The 19,383-nt window shown below is 36.4% G+C and overlaps 1 protein-coding gene across 1 annotated transcript in view; it reads right to left on the minus strand.

The window, feature by feature from the left end:
- SCAMP1 (secretory carrier membrane protein 1) overlaps positions 1-19,383 on the minus strand; it is a 90,462-nt gene that overhangs the window by 33,831 nt on the left and 37,248 nt on the right. Inside the window, exons 2-5 of the mRNA XM_043964044.1 lie at positions 15,694-15,771; positions 9,166-9,264; positions 8,343-8,454; positions 3,629-3,757 (exon numbers count right to left, since the gene is read on the minus strand). Of these exons, the coding sequence (XP_043819979.1) occupies positions 3,629-3,757; positions 8,343-8,454; positions 9,166-9,264; positions 15,694-15,771 (418 nt within the window). The remainder of the gene's footprint in view (positions 1-3,628; positions 3,758-8,342; positions 8,455-9,165; positions 9,265-15,693; positions 15,772-19,383) is intronic.

Raw genomic sequence — 19,383 nt, forward strand, 5'->3', positions numbered from 1 at the left:
AAGACCAAACTGCTTCTCCCTGGCCACCACTCCCTTTGTGCATCCTCTCCCCCCTTAGAAAATAAGTTCCCTGATCCAACCATTCTGGAGAGCAATTTGGAATTATGCCCAAAGGGCGATAAAGCTGTGCATACCCTTTGACCCAGCAATTCCACTTTTAGGTCTTTTCCCCAAAGAAATCATGGAAAGGGGAAAGGGACCCACATGTACAAAAATATTTATAGCTGCTCTTTACGTGGTAGCAAGGAATTGGAAGTTGAGGGGATGCCCATCAATTGGGGAATGGCTGGACAAGTTGTGGTATATGAATACAATGGAATACTATTGTGCTGTAATATGAGCAGGAGGAGTTCAGAGAAACCTGGAGGGTCTTGCGTGACCTGATGATGAGTGAGATGAGCAGAACCAGAAGAACACTGTACATAGTATCATCAACATTGAGTGTTGATCTACTGTGATGGACTATATTCTTCTCACCAATGCAATGGTACAGAAGAGTTCCAGGGAACTCATGATAGAAGAGGATCTCCAAATCCAAAAAAAAAAAAAGAACTGTGGAGTATAGATGCTGAATGAACCATACTATTTCTTTTGTTTTTGGTGCTGTTGTTTTTTTTTTTCTATTTTGAGGTTTTTCATCATTGCTCTGATTTTTTTCTCTTATAACTGGACTAATGCAGAAATAGGATTAATGTTATTATGTGTATATATATATATGTGTGTGTATAGATATATATATCTATATGTATATGTATATAGATATATAGATATAACCTATATCAGATTACCTGCTGTCTAGGGGAGGGGGGAGGGAGGGAGAAAAATCTGAAATTGTAAAGCTTGTATAAGCAAAAGTTGAGAACTATCTTTACACGTAACGGAAAAAAAAAATACCTTATATGAAAAAAAAAAAAGAAAGAAAGAAAGAAAATAAGTTCCCGTGGGGGCAGCTAGGTGGCACAGTGGATAAAGCACTGGCCCTGGATTCAGGAGGACCTGAGTTCAAATCCGACCTCAGACACTTTACACTAGCTGTGTGTCCTTGGGCAAGTTACTTAACCCTCATTGCCCCACCCCACCCCCCCAAAAAAGAAGAAAGTAAGTTCCCAGGGCAAGATCTGACTTTGCTTTTGTATTTGTATCCCCATAGTTTGGTGTGTATGAGGCACTTAATAAATGCTTTTTCATTCATCCATGTCTTCATCTCCCTAGGAGGCAGTGTGGTACAATGGAAAGAGATAAGAGGAAAAGAGTTCTCTTCACCATAAAGTAAGGACTGGATGTGTGTCACAATTTTTCTCTAAGTCAGAACCAGAAATGGAATTTTTGCTCTCCCTGGGTTCATGGTCAAGTTTACAGCAGTATCATGAATAGGGCCAGGAAAGATACCCAAAACATTCTCATCCATCTAAAGAAAAATACAAACACTTGTCAGTTTCTGTGGTAAAACCATCTGCTTCTGCAAAGCTACCTCTCACTATATATCACATTAATCTGGCTACTAAATAATATGTTTCATATGATGGCAAGAAATTCACTAAGGCAGAGAACATAAAACTAGGAAGGTGAATTTCTTCCATAATAAATTATATCCCTTATCTTTAACAAAATATGCTTACATGAGGGTGAAAGGACACACATATGAAATCTTTACCCTTTAAATTAAAATGGTTAAAAATGCTGAATGTAAGAATTCAAGACAGGAACTAAGGATGTCAATAAAACAGCTAACCGAAATATTTAAAGTAATAATAGCTTAAGTCAAAGGAGCCAAACTGTCTTCTTTTCATATCCATGATGACCTCACCTAAATAAACAATGTGACTATTCTATCAGGTAGGAATTGTAGACTCACAATTCAAGGGAGAAAAGGGAACTTATATATACTTAAAGCAAGAACAAACAAATTTGATTTATCAATATTACAACTTGTGAAGAAATAAATTTGACCTAGGAAAAGTAATGTATGAGCTACAGTTCTGCTGTTCAATTAGGGAGAAAATACCAGCCACTCCCTCTACCTAACATACAGAGTATCATGCTTATACAAGTTCTCCTATTGCCTTCTACTAGTGATACTAATATGAGATCCTGGCTGGCATCAGATACCAACCCATATCAAGACTAAACAGAACCCAACAGGGAGTTCTATAAAATATAGTGCAATTTTGGGCTATAGTCAAAAACAGTATGAAACGCAATGGATAGAGCACCGGCCCTGGAGTCAGGAGTACCTGGGTTCAAATCCAGCCTCAGACACTTAACACTTACTAGCTGTGTGACCCTGGGCAAGTCACTTAACCCCAATTGCCTCACTAAAAAAAACAACAAAAAACAAAAAAAAAAACCCAGTATGATAGCATATTTTAGGATCCTGAACCACAATTCTTCCACCAAAGTCCTTGGCCAGTGGTCTCATCCCTGGGTTCTTAAAAGCTATGCCAGGGCAGCTAGATGGTGCAGTGGATAGAGCACCGGCCCTGGAGTCAGGAGTACCTGAGTTCAAATCCGGCCTCAGACACTTAACACTTACTAGCTGTGTGACCCTGGGCAAGTCACTTAACCCCAATTGAAAGAAAGAAAGAAAGAAAGAAAGAAAGAAAGAAAGAAAGAAAGAAAGAAAGAAAGAAAGAAAGAAAGAAAGAAAGAAAGAAAGAAAGAAAGAAAGAAAGAAAGAAAGAAAGAAAGAAAGAAAGAAAGAAAGAAAGAGCTATGTCAGTTAAACACAAACTTGGCAGGTATGAAAATCTTTTTAGGATGAAAAGATTCAATGTACATATTCAGCAGAAAATATATACCTTTCACCTGAGGACCACTTAAGTTAAATTCAGAGAGATTCACCACCAAATGACAGATTTTTTTTGGAAAGGGGTAACTAATGAAGAAATTACTAACTGAATCAGTAGAAGGGGTAACCGCCCTAATAAAAACATTGATTCTTGAATTTCTGAATATATATTATAATTATTTTAGAAATGCTCTGGGCACCTCTGACAAAAACTTGAGGGTCTAATCAATGGCACTTCTAATGAGAATACACTTACTTTTCCTAAAAAATTACTATTTTAGTATCTGATTAGAGTACAAATCACATAGATGCTATGGTATTAAAGATTCAGTTTATTCTACAGTCAAGTATTCTAACTCTATCGTTGAAAGAAGTCATGATACCTACTAAATGTACACACAGATACAAAAATAACTGCTTTCTTCTGCATAAAAATAATACTATATGCTATTTTTAATGTTATTATTTTAAAAATAATCACTGCACAGAGAATACATTTTGAAAGAAGAAATTGTTGCAAAAAGATCACCTATCACATGCTAGGACAATTCTACACGCATTTTTCCTCAAAAAAGATTCAAGTCTTTCCCACTGTTTTTCCCCCTACGGTTAAATAAATGCTTAAATAAAAATAGTTCTCTCTGGCAAGGACATTTGTTATCATTTGTATTCACAACTCTAAAGTACCTCAGTATGACTTGGATCTTGAAGCTGAGATTTGGTCTTTCAAAAAAGGAAAATTTTTAATAACCTTATAAATTGAATCTTAAAATAGAAATGTTAAATTTTGATGACAAAATAGAAAGTCCATACAAATTATATGATTTCTTCTATACTCACACATCCACAAGTAGTACATAATCTTTACTGTCTTCTGAAATTCTACAGGGATGTCTACAGAAAAATCCTGATAGAAACAAGGTCCCACTGGAAAATTCCCAGGAAGAGGCGGCCAATTATTTTTTCTGCCTGCAAATGAAAGAAACAAGTAATTTTAAAACCATGCCACACTCGTTATTCTTACTTAGTACATCACATCAAAGAGATCTATTTCCTCACTTAAGAAATGTCTTACCTTCCTTACTCTACAAAACATGTGACTTCTTAAGAGTGGTTAATGTAGACTATAAATCTGCTACCACTGAGAGGCAATACACCTTTTCCTCAAGTTGCTTTGTTTAAAAACAAATTACATGGTATTCAACCTTCTGGGAATAAGCCTCCCCCCAATGAGTTAAGCTGGTTTTGATTCACATCTTTGATAAGAGTACACAGTTGATAACTCTGCTAGTTTAACAAGACCTGTCAGAACTTATATTTCAATGGAATAGTTTTTGAAAATCCCAGGTCACCTCTATGCTAAAGAGTTATCAGAGTAGCAGGTTAGACAAAATACATTTGCTTATGATTTCTAATCACTCTGAAAATTATGTATGGTTAACTATATATTTCAATCCATACCTCTACGAATACCAAATTTTACCAAAACTTTAACAGAAAACCACTTTTGAACAACACATTGATCATTAAAATCTTTAAAGATAAATCTTTGTAATCTCATAGCATTCCTCTCCAGAATTTCTCTACCATGCCCAGAAGTCTTCATCCTGGAAGTCCACTCCAGGCCCAGAATTTACATACTCGAGGTACTTTCTGCCCCTGTGGCCTCCCCCTCTGATTGGATGTCTCCTCCCAGAACCTCCATTTAAGGAGAGCAAGCCGGCCAGTCATGTCTCAATTCCTCTCTAGGCAGCACTCAGGAATTTCTCTACTATGCTCGAGTACCTTCAAGTCCCTTACATTTAACACTCTCTCCCACCTTTTCAACCTCTATTTGTTCACTTCACTCAGCAGAATAAACTCCTTAAATACACTGACTCTTTCTTTCTCCTTTTATGTGTATTCCTAGCACTTGGAACAGTGTTCCGAACATAGTATGCACTTATTAAATGCTTGTTGGCTGACAGACATCTCTGAAATGGATATCCCACAGAAATCTGAAACTCAGCATGTCCAAAATGGAATTAATTATCTTTCCCCCCAAGCCCTTCCCTTTTCCTAACTTCCCTATTACTATTAGCAAGGACACGGCCAGCTCCCAATCACCTAGCCTCACAAACTGTCATCCTCAACTCCTCCCACTCTATCACCCCATCCCCTCCTTGACTCAAGTGTCTTCCTCCTCCAGTTCCTCCTCCACTAAAATATTAAATTGATCTTTTTAAAGTAAAGATCTGGCCATGTAACTGCCCTAGTCAATAAATTTCAATGGCTCCCTATTATCCCCAAAATCAAATACCAAATTCTTTGACTTTGAAAGCTTTTCATACCTGGGTATTTCCAGAATTCTCAAACCTTGCTCTTCCCTGTACAAGACATTCCTTCCCATCCTTCTACTTGGGGCATTATTATTGACTATCAATTAGACTTGGAACTCTGCCCCTCCTGACCTCTGTCTTCTGTCTTCCTTGAAATCTCAGCTAAAGTCCTACCTCCTGCAATGTCTTTCTCAATCTCCCTTTATTTTAGTACCTTCCCTCTGAGATGATAGCTAATTTATCCTATACACACATACATACACACACGTGTGTGTATACAGTACATACATCCATATATACACACATACACGCATACCACACACACATACACATTTATCTTATTTGTACAGTTGTTTACAGGTATTAAACAATTCCACCATTAGACAGCAAGCTCCTTGAAAGCAGAGAATGGTTTTTGCAATTCTTTGTATCCTTAGCACTTAGCAAAGTACAAGGCAAATAGCAGGCACTTAAATGCTTATTGACTTGATATTTTCAGTACAAGTGAAAGGAGACTTAATCTAAGTGTCTCTCTCTCTCTCTCAAAATAGAATCATACCCATGCCTTCCATCTAAGTAGACTCCCTTTAACAGCTCTAGTGATGATCAAGTTCTGAGGAGTTAGAATGTATATCATCTTCTCATGTTTAACTGTGTTAAACCATTTAACTGTGGTTAGTTCCTTACAGTTTCTCACTCATGTTTACCCCCTTTAAGCTTCTCTTTAGGGGCGGCTGGGTGGCGCAGTGGATAGAGCACCGGCCCTGGAGTCAGGAGTACCTGAGTTCAAATCCGGCCTCAGACTCTTAACACTTACTAGCTGTGTGACCCTTATTTTGGAGAAGGCTGTGTGACCACTTAACCCCAACTGCCTCACTAAAAAAAAAACAAAAAAAAACACCCCTTCTCTTTAGTCTTATGTTTGAATATAAAATTTTCTATTTAGATCAGGTCTTTTCATTAGAATGCTTGAAAGTCTTCTATTTCATTAATGTCCATTTTTTCCCCTGAAGAATTATACTGTTTTGCTAAGTGAGTTATTCTCGGTTATACCTAGCTCCCTTGCCTTCTGAAATATCATATTCCAAAACCTCTATTCCATAAAAGTGGTAGGTGCTAAATCTTTTGTGATCCCAACTCTAACTTCATAGTATTTGAATGATTTCTTTCTGGCTGCTTGAAATATATTCACCTTGAATTGGGAGTTCTGGATTTTGTTTATAATATTCCTACAAGTTTTCATTTTGAGATATCTTTCAGGAAATGATTGGTAGATTCTTTAAATTTCTACTTTGTACTCTGGTTCTATGATATCTGGGCAGTTTTCCTTTATAATTTCTTGAAACAATGTCTAGGCTCTTTCTTTTACTGTTCATGGGTTTTAGGAATATTCTTAGATTAAGTCTCCTTGACCTATTTTCTAGTTATTTTTTTTCTCTGTGATATTTCACATTTCTTCTCCTCCGCCCCCCCTACCCCGTGTTTATAATCATTAGCTTCCATTTAGCAGATTCTAATATTTAGGGAGTTCTTTTCTTTTCTTTTCTTTTCTTTTCTTTTTTTGACAGGACAATGAGGGTTAAGTGACTTGCCCAGGGTCACACAGCTAGTAAGTGTCTAAGGCTGGATTTGAACTCAGGTCCTCCTGAATCCAGGGCTGGTACTTTATCCACTGTGCCATCTAGCTGCCCCTGAGTTATTTTCTTTTAGTGATGTTTTGTATCTCTTTTACCAAGCTGTTCTCTTTCCATAATTTTATTGCACAGCTCTCATTTCTTTTCCAATTTTTCCTCTACCACTCTTATTTATTAAAACCTTTTTTTTGTTTGAAAAAAAATCATCTCTTTAACTCTTCCAGGACTTGTGTCCAATCTACATTTTAATTTGATCCTTTGTAGATATTTTTAAGCCACTGTATTCTGTGTTTATGTCTTGAGCTTCCCTATAACCATAGTAGCTTTTTATGGTCAGGTTCTTATTTGTTCCTTTTTCCCTCCTACTTCTTGACTTTGGACTTTATGTTAGTGAGAGGACCTATAAATTTTCAGTTTTTCCAAAGGGATGTGATCTACAGAGCAGACCATTCTTTGCCCCTCTAGTCTAAGTTTTGTAAGTTTTTGATCCATTTTGCATCTGTTTGCTTGTGCATGGTTCAGTTTCCATAAGCTGCTGCTAGACTCACTCTCTGTTATCCCGCCGGAAATTTTGGCAAGTTCAGAGCAAATGAACTGCTGACTCACCCTTGGAATGCAATGGAGACCTTTTTGGTCTCCTGCCCTAATTTATTCCACTGCAGGCTTATGTGTAGGACTAGAGGTTAGAATTGAGACCTCCTCTCTGTTCTTGGGCTTAGAGCCACAAAACTATTTCTGTAACTACTTCTTTGTTCCTTTCACAGGTAGGGTCCCCTCTTCCATTACAACCACAACTGCTCCTTTCTACACCAAAACTGTGACACAGAACTGAATGATGGGTGACAGAGCTGCCAGGTATCAACTATTCCTGCTTTCTACCTTGGTGTTCAGTTCCCTTACTGGTGCTGGGTTGCTCCTCACTGCTGCTGTTGATAGTTCTATGCTATGTTTCTGGCCAGCCCCCACCTCAGTGTTCATAGACCTCTTCATCTTTCTAAACTTTCCTGGCTTGGAAAAAGAACTCAATATGACTTTTTTCTTGGCTTTCTTGATCAGAATTTATTTTGGAGAAGGCTGTGGAGAAGGTAAGGCAAAAAATATAACCTCTCAATCTGCCTTCTTGGTTCTACTTCCTACTTTCAATCTTCCTACAAAGACAAATGTGTTCTAACCTGACAAGAGAAAACCAACAGAAGTTGGGGTCTTGAAAAATCATCACAAAGATAACTGGTAACAAATTTTGCTCTTTTTTCTTAATTTAGAATTATTAAACATGTCCAGAAGACCCTAGAATCACATTGTTCAAAAAGCAGTCATAAAACAAATACTGGAACAAAAAAATATGCTGTTATTTATTGTGAGTCAAAATACAGAATTCTGGAAAAATGTCCCTACTTTTCTCAGGCTGGATAATCTATCCTACAAGCTCTTTAGCTCAATTTTTTAAAGCCAATACTAAAATCTAGATGGGGTATCCACATTGTATGTTTCCTAAAAGCTGAGACACAAGGCCTGGATAATACAAAACTCAAAACAATAGTCAGCAGTATATATGAGATTTTCAAATTTGCTTAAAAATTTCTGAGCAGTTCCAATGCATACCACCATGTTGATTGAGGCTCTGCATTTCTCTTTCCCGGCGATCTAATTCTGCTGCTTTTCTTTCTAGTTCTTCCTGGCGCTTAAGCAGTTCAGCTTGGGCCAGTGCATGTTCCTGAAGAAAAGAGAAGAAAAAATAAGAATGCTAACATAATACTCAAAGGCAAACATTTTAAAAAATATTTCCAACTACATTATCTACACATAATAATGTAGAAATTTAGCATCTTAATTTACCTTTCCCCACATAAGGGACTATATTTTTAAAATACCAGAATTTAAGAAAACACATACTTGTAAGGAGGCTGGGACAACTTGGGTTTCCTGGGGTCTGATGAAAAGCCTTACTGAGTAAAGCTAAGTAAGGTACTCAAAGGCAGATTATTGCTGGAGAAAAAAATTGATTTTTAATATGTGTTATTTAAATCCACAAGAGGACAGAAGAAGGATTGTAGATTTTTATTTGATTTATCATGCAGCGTCCTCATCAGTACTTTCACCATTTTTAACTTTCACTATATCTCCCTCTTTTGGCACTCAGCCAGCTTGTGGTTATGTAGCCACATGATCCCCTTTCCCAAGGAGTATCTTCCTTTATTTCACCACCATTATGATAGTACTTTGTGCTAACAAGTGACCTGAAATAATAAAAAGCCTTTAAATCCACAAGGTAAGGTGTGTGTATTCAACAGCAAAAAGATCAGGCAGGCTTGTGGTTGTACAAAAGGTCACCTACAGTGGCCAACACACATAAGTCATGAAGATTAACCAAATGCAACTATTTAATATTTTCCAGAGAAAATTTCCTCCATTATAATGTACTAACCTTTGCAATTTGTGTATAAGCTGAAGGTTCTTCTGTTGGCTTCATTATCGCTGGTTGTGTACTAGGTACATTAGGCATTTTCACATTTCCTGGTGGTGCCTAACAATAAAAAGGAGGTATAAAAGTAAGCCACAGTGAAAAAAAATTTATTTTAAAATGTTTGTTAGGGGGCAGCTAGGTGGCACAGTGGATAAAGCACCAGCCCTGGAGTCAGGAGGACCTGAGTTCAAATCCAGCCTCAGGCACTTGGCACTCAATAGCTGTATGACCCTGGGCAAGTCACTTAACCCTCATTGCCCCCCCCCCAAAATGTATGTTAGTTTAAGGAATAGATCCCCTACTGCAAAAAGTATGAAATGAAAACTTTTAAGAAAATTGTCAAACATGCAATTTTGTATTTCTGCTAAAACTTGAACAAGGTCTGTCTGTTTGGTTTTTAAACCTAACACTTTATTTATTTAATATAAATAATCAGACAATACCTACTTGAAAAAGAGGAATAAATACACAGTCTTACTTTCCAGTTATGAAAATTCTTTTGGATTCATAGTAATATGAGCCAGAATAATGATAACATTATAAAAATAACCAGCATTTAAACAGCTCTTAAAAATTTACAAAGTGTGCATATAAACAAACACACCTGTGTGTACGCACGCACGCACACACACACACACACACACACACAAAGAATCTTATTTTATCCTCTCAACAGCCCTGGGAAGTGCAATTATTGTCCCCATTTAACATATAAGGAAATTGAGTCCGGGAGATATTAAGTGATTTTGCCCAGCAGCACAAAACTAGTAGGTGTTTGATGTTAGATTTGAACTCAAGTCTTTCTGACTCCATGTCTACTGGACCTCTTAGCTACCTATGTGATGCACTTAAAGTGCATCTCTTTAACTTCATGCATTTCTATGATACAAATACTCATGCAAGGGGCCTAGCCCACTCACTCTCCCTAGAAAATAGTTTTCAATCACTTTCCACTTGACTAACTCTTTCAAAGCATATGAAGAAGCACAAAAAGTACATGGGTCAGTAAGTGCTGTTATTTTCTGAGTCACCTTTTTTTGGGTAGTGCTAACATCGAGGATTGGTTTATTTTCCTTCATTCTGATATCTTAAGAATTGATCTATCAGCCTCAAAATTTTACTGCCTAGAAGACATAGCTCCTCATTTTTAAAATAGATATAGTCTGACTATTCTTCCCTTTTTGTTTTATTTAGTACCATATAAGATGTCAGAATTCAAATAAGGTCATTTCATTGTCACTGATGGAGGAATTTGTTACAAAACCTTTGGAAATATTTTCCATTTTTCACCCATTTGTTGTCCTCTTCCCAGTTCTGTCTTTAAATGCTCTTGGGACACTGGCTTAACTGGCTTTGAACCTGGTTCTGCCATTTTTATGGCATGTAAACAGAGACCAGTCAATTAACATCTCTGGTCTCAGTTTTCTTTTTGTATATTCCCAGATGGCTTTCTAAAAGCTGTGGCTCCGATCCTAAGAAGTCACATTTACCAGACCCCAGTGCTTTGCAGATTCACTGCTGAGATGTGACACCTTTCTGATGGTAAAACTGATTCACCTTTCAGGTCCTGAGATTAACTGTGTTTAAATAGGGGAAAGTTATTATACCAGATTATTATTTTGTACAGAATAATTTACAGTGCTGTGCTAAGCTCAGGAGCCAGCCCACAGAGCAGAAATAAGGGACTCAGACCTTCTTGGGAAAGGAAGTATATGGGATGGTAGTTTTAAGTAACAAGTCAAAGAATGCTGCTATTTATCTTGTATTTATGTTTTTAAGTAAATGTCCTTTTATATTACCATGATGCTAATGAAGAGAACTTCAATTCCTGGGGTAATTTTAGAATAGATCATTAAAGAAATGGTTGTCAAACATCTAGAAAAGGAAGCAGTGATGACAAAAAACCAGTACAGCTTCATCAAAAATAGGTCATGTCAAAGTAATATCATTTCCTCTTTTGACAGGATTACTAAACAAATAGATGAGGGAAATGCTGCTGATATATTTAGCAAAGCTTCTTATAAAGTATCTCATATTATTCCCGTGGAGAAGATTGAGAAATATGGCTTACACAATAATACAATCAAATAAATTTATCAATAACTAGATGGGCTGGCTCAAAAAAATAATTATTAAAGAGTCAATATCAACAAGTCATGAGGTTTCTACTGGAATTTCCCAAATTCAGTGTTTGGCCCTTATCAATGATTTAGATAAAGGCATAGATGGATTAAATTTGCAAATGACACAAAGCTAGGAGGGAGAGCCAACACAATGAATTAAATTGTCATGATCCAAAAACACTGACAGGCTAGAACACTAGGCTGAATTTAATCATATGAAATTGAATACGGGGCAGCTAGGTGGTGCAGTAGATAGAGCACTGGCCCTGGAGTCAGGAGTACCTGAGTTCAAATCCAGCCTCAGACACTTAACACTTACTAGCTGTGTGACCCTGGGCAAGTCACTTAACCCCAATTGCCAGAAAGAAAGAAAGAAAGAAAGAAAGAAAGAAAGAAAGAAAGAAAGAAAGAAAGAAGAAAGAAAGAAAGAAAGAAAGAAAGAAAGAAAGAAAGAAAGAAAGAAAGAAAGAAAGAAAGAAAGAAAGAAAGAAAGAAAGAAAGAAAGAAAGAAAGAAAGAAAGAAAGAAAGAAAGAAAGAAAGAAAGAAAGAAAGAAAGAAAGAAAGAAAGAAAGAAAGAAAGAAAGAAAGAAAGAAAGAAAGAAAGAAAGAAAGAAAGAAAGAAAGAAAGAAAGAAAGAAAGAAAGAAAGAAAGAAAGAAAGAAAGAAATTGAATAGAGAGAAATCTACCAATTTCCAAACTGCTCTATATCTGTCAAAAGTACCACCATTCTTCCAGCCTCTCAGGTTTTAAAACTTTAGAATCATCCTCATCTGTTCACTCTCCTTCACCCAATATGTCCATTCAATTGCCCAATCTTATCATTGCTACCAACACAATATCCCTTGTATCTTGTGAGAAAATAATTATTAATAATCGACTTCTTGAGTGCTTTTTTCTCCTCCCTCCCCAACTCCAGAAAGTCCAGTTCTTGACAAACCCAAGGGAACAATTTTGTCTAGATCACAAAAGGACTGAATGGATTAAACCACAGCTAAATAATGGACTTTGCCATGAGCAACTTAAGTGAGGGTTTTTTGCATTCTTTTCCCAGACATCATCTCTAGAGTTCATTTTAATGTAGACCACCTTCAAGTCACGACAACCAATAGAGCTGAATTAGATGTTTGATGTAATAATGACCCAATTAGCTTTGATCATTGTATAATGACACCCCCCCACCCCCCATCAAAAGAGGATAAAAACCCTTGGAAAAGGCCACTGAGGATTTCTAGGGTGTCTTCTAGATCTCTCTTGATTCTCTGTCTCCTTCTCACTGACTCCCTTGGCTCTCTGAAACCACATGGTCTCTGTCTCTCTCTCACACCTCTCTCGGGTCTCCTTGAGACCATATGCTGTCTCTCTAGGAGACCATATGGGTCTTTTGGGGCTTTTCTACTGCTCAGCTACCTGGCATGAAGTTCTCTCTCTGCCTCCACTATCACTCGGCCTGGGACCATTAGAAATTAGGGAGACATATGGTCAATTCTTTACTGGCATAATATTGATAAATTAATAATATGCTTACCCCAAAGTGGTGTCTGTAGTAGTAATTATTTTAAACAAAACAATCTGATCCTTCTTCCTACACCCAGAGCTACAACTGTGGTTCAGGCTTTCATCACCTCTCACCTAAAATGCTGTGACAGTTTCTGTTTCGAGTCTTTCCCAACTTGAACACATCCTCCATACAGGGGCTAGGGTGACTTTCCTTAAGTGAAAATCTGACCTTGTTACTCTCTTCTTTTCCAATAAACTTCAGTGACTCTTGCCTCTAGGACCAAATAGAAACTCCTCTATTTGGTTTTCTGAGCCCCTTATCACCTGGCCTCAACATATTTTTCCCAGCTTACTACATACTACTACCCTTCCCACAATCTGTATTCTAACCAAATTGTTCTCTCTGTTCCACCAAAGGCATCCCATCTTTATCCCTTTGCACCGACCCTTCTCAACACACAGAAGCACCTACATGGCTCACTGAAAATCCTTCTTCCTTCAAAATAATGCTTAACCTTCTCTATGAAATTATCCCTACTCTCAGCAACTGCTAGTGCCCTCTCTCTACAACTATCTTGTACTTAACTAACATATTTACTATTTATAGTTTTCTGTATATACTTGTTAGAAATACTCATTATCTCCCCCTATAAACTTTAGGTTCCTTGAGAGTATGGATTTTTTTCTTTATATTTGTAAATAGTAACACAAGTGCCTAAAACACAGCATGTGTTTAATAATACCTGTAGATTTAAAGAATCAGTTGCCAAGCCTTTCGATATTTCTGGGTTTTTTGTAGGTCAGTGAGGGTTAAGTGACTTGCCCAGAGTCACACAGCTATTAAGTGTCAAGTGTCTGAGGCCAAATTTGAATTCAGGTCCTCCTGAGTCCAGGGCTGGTGCTTTATCCACCGCATCACCTAGCTGTCCCCCTCTTTCAATATTTCTAACATTCATTTCCTCCTCTTTAATTCCTAACACCACCATCATTACCTATCATTTCAACTATTTTGATTTCCTAATATGCCTCTCCTTGCTCTTAGTTTCTCCCTACCACCTAAAATCTAACCTACATACCACAGCTTGATAAATCTCCCTATATACAATGCAGAGCATGGAATTACAATGATCATGCTTTGGGAGTTACATAAGAAGATTTTTATTAAGTTTTATGATCTGGATAAGCATATAGAGTGCTATTTGGATGCTTCACCTTGACACGGAGTTGACTCCAGTTTCTTCAAGGCCATGACAATGGAGACTGAGCTGTGGTAGGGTAATTTATGATAAAGAAGTTTTGGGTATGATCTCCAAGACAAACTATCTATTTTTTTTTTTTCATGAGGCAATTGGAGTTAAGTGACTTGCCCAGGGTCACACAGCTAGTAAGTGTTAAGTGTCTGAGGCCGGATTTGAACTCAGGTACTCCTGACTCCAGGGCCGGTGCTCTATCCACTGCGCCACCTAGCTGCCCCTAAAGCTCTATCCACTGCGCCACCTAGCTGCCCCTAAACTATCTATTTTTAAAAGACCAACTCAGCTAAATACAGAAAAGCTCATCACCAATAGGCTAGCCACCTGGTGATACATTTCTTGTCCAGGGTAATCTGTGAAACAAAATAAGATACAAAGTCCTCAGTCCCATGTAGCTCCCTTCCAACTCTACAATGATGTTGGCACAAGACAGGAAGGACCACATTAACTTAGCTGTAGATAATCTAAATATGTGGTGCTCATCTAATTATCAAAAAAACAATTATACTACAAGAAGTAAATAGTATTATTCTTTAAAGTCTCACTATTAATAATAATCAACATTAATTAATAATTAATACACATGCAAAAGAAGTTGTACTACTAAAATGAAAGTTGCCACTAAACAGATGGATATTTGCTTTGAGAAGAATTGAGATGTTAGACATGGAAAGCACCAAATAGTATCACTGATTAATATTTTAACAGACAAGAAATGACTGGTTACTAATCTTCATTTCTGAATCACCATGTGTGTACAATTAATTTCCTCAAAGATCAGAATCAATACTAAATTATAATAAAAGTAAACTATGGCAATGCAATTAAAACTACTGCAACCAGACCCACTTAAACAAAGCAGATGATGATGAAAAATAGGAAACAAGACAAAAGAACAGACATTGACAGAGATTATCACTACTTCAAGGAAAACTTGATGGATATAAGGCAAGAGTGACAATGAAGAGATCAATAGAAATTACTTTAGCCAGTGACTACTTGATCTCATTGACAAGGCAAAAGCTATAAAAGCAAACGCAACTTTATACTAGGTAAGCCAAGAAGCTCATCTATCAGAGGCAAAGGGCCCAGGGGCTCTGGTTAGGGTTCCCTGTTATGTAAAAGGGGCATTAACTCACATCACCATAAAGATGGCATAACTCCCAATAAAACCTACTATAAGTAGTATAATTCATTCAAATACTTTAAAGAATATATTAGTTGAACATAAAAAAATCTTAATACTGTTTCACTAAGATTTTGATAGCTTTGCATCACTTCTTTTTTGTTTGTTTTTTTTGTTTTTTGTTTTTTTGCAGGGCAATGGGGGTTAAGTGACTTGCCCAGGGTCACACAGCTAGTAAGTGTCAAGTGTCTGAGGCCGGATTTGAACTCAGGTACTCCTGAATCCAGGGCCGGTGCTTTATCCACTGTGCCACCTAGCCACCCCCTGCATCACTTGTTAATGCCCCCTTAATTCAAAAGAAATATCAATATCATAAATGCTAAATATCTATTTTGAGTAATCCACTAAATGAACAAATTCTTAATAAAAACACAATATCGTGATAATTTCAATTTAACCATTTGTGAAGAAGTAAAGAATATCCTTACTGTTCTAGAATCAGAAAATGGATTATATTCATCAAGTCCTGGTGGCATATTTCTTGTTACTTGTGTAACTGATGGATCCTGAAACAGAAATTTTAAAATATTGTTAGTGTTTCCATCATATTACTAATAATCCATCCAAACTTGTATTGATCACAGTAAACTTGATAAAGAAAGCAGGACAAAGAGATTTTCTCATAATCATATCTAGTTTCTAGATTTTAACATTTTTATACATGGTTTTAAAATGACATCACTATCACTTTCCAGTGACTTCCTCCTCCAATAAAAATACATTCCCTAGTAATAAGTGCAATTAAGTGAAAGAAATTAACATACTGGCTTTGTCTGAAAATACATGCCTCATTCTACATACATAGTCTGCAGCCTCTGCAAAGGGGCAGAAAGCTTGTTTCATATCATCGGTCACTGAACTCAAGACAACATTGTATCATCAGAATTCTGAAGTATTTATTGTGTAAATTGTTCTCTTGCTTCTAAATTAGTGCAAACAAATCTTCCCAATTTTTTCTCGTTTCTTCACATATCATAATTTGTTCAACAAAACCCCAATCAATAAATAACTACTTTCCTTCTAGTCCTATTCAGTCTCTGCTATAAATTTTTTCGTTATCTGTAGGAACTTTTCCTCTGTTTATCTCTTACAGTATTGGCATATATGCCTTACTTTGACATCACCGGGTCAAAAGGTATGTTTAGTTTATATGTTCACTAATGGTTGAATCAAAACTTCTTTGACTACTTCCTATTTTTTGCCACATATGTCCACTCCCAAATATTGTTGCTTCTACTTCTACATTATCTCTTGAATACACTTCTTACCCATTTCCACTATCACTACCCTAATTCAGGTCCTCATTACTTCTCTCTCATAATGGACTGTTTCCAAAGTCTCTCATCTTCTACCTCCATTCTTCCCCCTTTAATTGATTCTACACATAGCCAGCCACCTGATCTTTTTGGTATACAAGGATGATTGCTCTGCCCCACTGCTCAGAAACTAATAGCTCATGATGCTTTTTTCTGTTGTACTCTGCATAGAGAAATGACCATTTTATTTGATGTCTAAGTTCAAAATAAAATGTATCCAATAGATAATGATCAAGTCTAAAAAAAACTCTGATAAAATAAGGATATACTTAATACAAGAACATATGACAGGAAATGGAGGTGGGCAGGGAATAAATGAGGCAAAAGCAAGGAAGAACCATTTTGCATTAGTACCCCATGACAAGAGTTAGAGGAAAATGACCTGCATAATGAATGTATATGTGTAACATATATATGCATTATGTTGTTGTTTAGTCACTCAGTCATGTGACCCTGTGGACTCATGGGTTCTCTTGGCAAAGTTGGTAGAATGATTTGCCATTTCCTTCTCCAGTGTAAGGCAAACAGAAGTTAAATGACTTTGCCCAGAGTCACACTGCTATAGTAAGTATGTGAGGCCAGATTTAAACTCAGGTCTTCCTGACACTGACTTAGCACTCTATCAACTGAGTCACTTAGCTGCCTCCAATGTATTATTTATGCATATGTATAACCTGTAATATGTATATATGATACACATATGCTAACAAGGATTTATGGAAGGATGCAGATACAAACCAGATAGGATATGGAGGCATCCATGGGTGGCAATCAGCACCTGGCACTTATTAAGCACTTGATAAATACTTACTGACTGACAGAAATACCTACCTGGGTAAGATCATAGGTTCATTTAAATATTAAAATATAAAACAAAACTGCCACAGAAATGTAAGTTGAAACTGAACAAAAAACTAGGACAAATGCCAAGAAGCAAAACAATTGTTAACAATAAGCATATTAAAGGAATAAAAAGAAAAGAGTAAAAAGCAAAGAATGAGATATTAACTTAGGAAAATGCAAAACATAAAAAACACTTACAATGATGGAAGCAACATAAAGCACAGTTCAGCAAAAAGCAATGACTATTAAGAACAGAACCAAAGAAGAACCAAGAATTTAAGAAAACTAAAATATAAAATAAAATTCACTAAAACAATGTAGGATTAAAAAGAGATGTGGAAGAAAAATCAAAAAGATAACATTTGAAATTACTCAGGTTATCTAAAGGATTGAGAAAAATAATTTTTAAGACACCAAGCTTGAAGAGAGAATGAGAGAAAATTACACAAACTGGACTAAAACACAATATTCTGAGAGTGGAAAACTATAGAAGACTTTAAACTTAGGAGTTTGTCCAAACTCTCACAAGAGATGGTTAACTGAATAAGAGATATATATTCAGAAATCAAAGTGACATAAAAACAAAAGGTATAAATTTAAAAGTTAAAATGGCATTACTGAAGAATTAGCAATGAGGGTCTAGTCTTTGGGCATGTGCAACATTTCTCTCCAGGTTTATATCCAACACATGACATTTTGGGAAGCCTTCTTCTTGCTATCAATGACCAAGGGGCTAGTACTATGTGGCAATGTGGTATTTCTGGCCGGAATGTAATATTCCAAAAGAATTTATACTCCCTAGCTGTTGGTGACTTTTCCCCCCAAGCCACCTTGTATTCATTTTATTTATACATGTAAATCTAACAAAATGGAAGATGTCTGAGGACAAGGCCCATTTCATTTGTTGTATTGAGATCCCCAGCACCTGGTACAGTGCCTGGCACAAAACAGGTGCTTAATAATGCTTGCATACTGACTGACTGAACCATTCATGGCTTCAGTTGTGGTCAAACTCCTGATTAGGCATAGAGAATGCTACCAAAACAAATCCAGAATGGAACCTTTCAAGGCTCTCCACTTCCTCAAGAGAGCACAAGCATGCCTCCAGACCAGATAGCCTAACCAGATCAACCAGCCATACCCCTATCCTATATTAATGCTATCTTTTCCAAACTGCAGAGCACAAATACTACTGGCATTCCACTAGACAGTCCCTACATTAGGAATATATAAGATGGTTTCTTTTTTTCCATCTTATTTATCTGCTCTTCCTTGGCTACACAAACATTTGATTCTTTCCTGCATCAGCAACTTAGCTAGCGGTACAAGAAATAATTAAGAGCAATTACATATCTTCTTCAAAAACCAGAAGATACTCTGTAAAAAGCAGAAAGAGACATCTGTTATCTGGCCATATTCTGTTCTTTAATGTAGAGACTGCACTTGCAGTTTTGGCTGTGCCCACTTTTTAAAAAGCAATTATTTATTATAAACAACACTGAATATAATAAGTACAGCGAATTAAACATGCTTAGTAACTATTTACATTTAAATTTAATTTAATAAATAAAATGTCACTAGTTTTTTATCTACTCCCTCAAAATCTTCATCAAGATTTTGTCCATTCAAGTCGCTCATATTCCCTTAAGTCTATACTCTGTTCTATTTTTTTTGTTCTTTTTTGTTGTTTTTGTTTAGCATTATTTTGCAAAGTCTCTCCAAGCTCATGTACATACTGGATATAAATATTAATTGTTTTATAATATTCAATTAAATTAATGTACCACAATTTATTTAACCAATTACCCATTAAGGCCATTTAAGCTATTTCTGTGGGGATTTTGCAAATACAAATAATGCTACTATAAATCTTTGAAAACAAAGTTTCTTTTCTGCTTTCAAAACACTTTCCATGGCATGTTTGCAAGAATATAATTATTAGTTCATTGTAAAGAATTA

This window comes from Dromiciops gliroides, chromosome 1 (assembly GCF_019393635.1).
Source record: "Dromiciops gliroides isolate mDroGli1 chromosome 1, mDroGli1.pri, whole genome shotgun sequence".
In the NCBI taxonomy this organism is placed as follows: domain Eukaryota; kingdom Metazoa; phylum Chordata; class Mammalia; order Microbiotheria; family Microbiotheriidae; genus Dromiciops; species Dromiciops gliroides.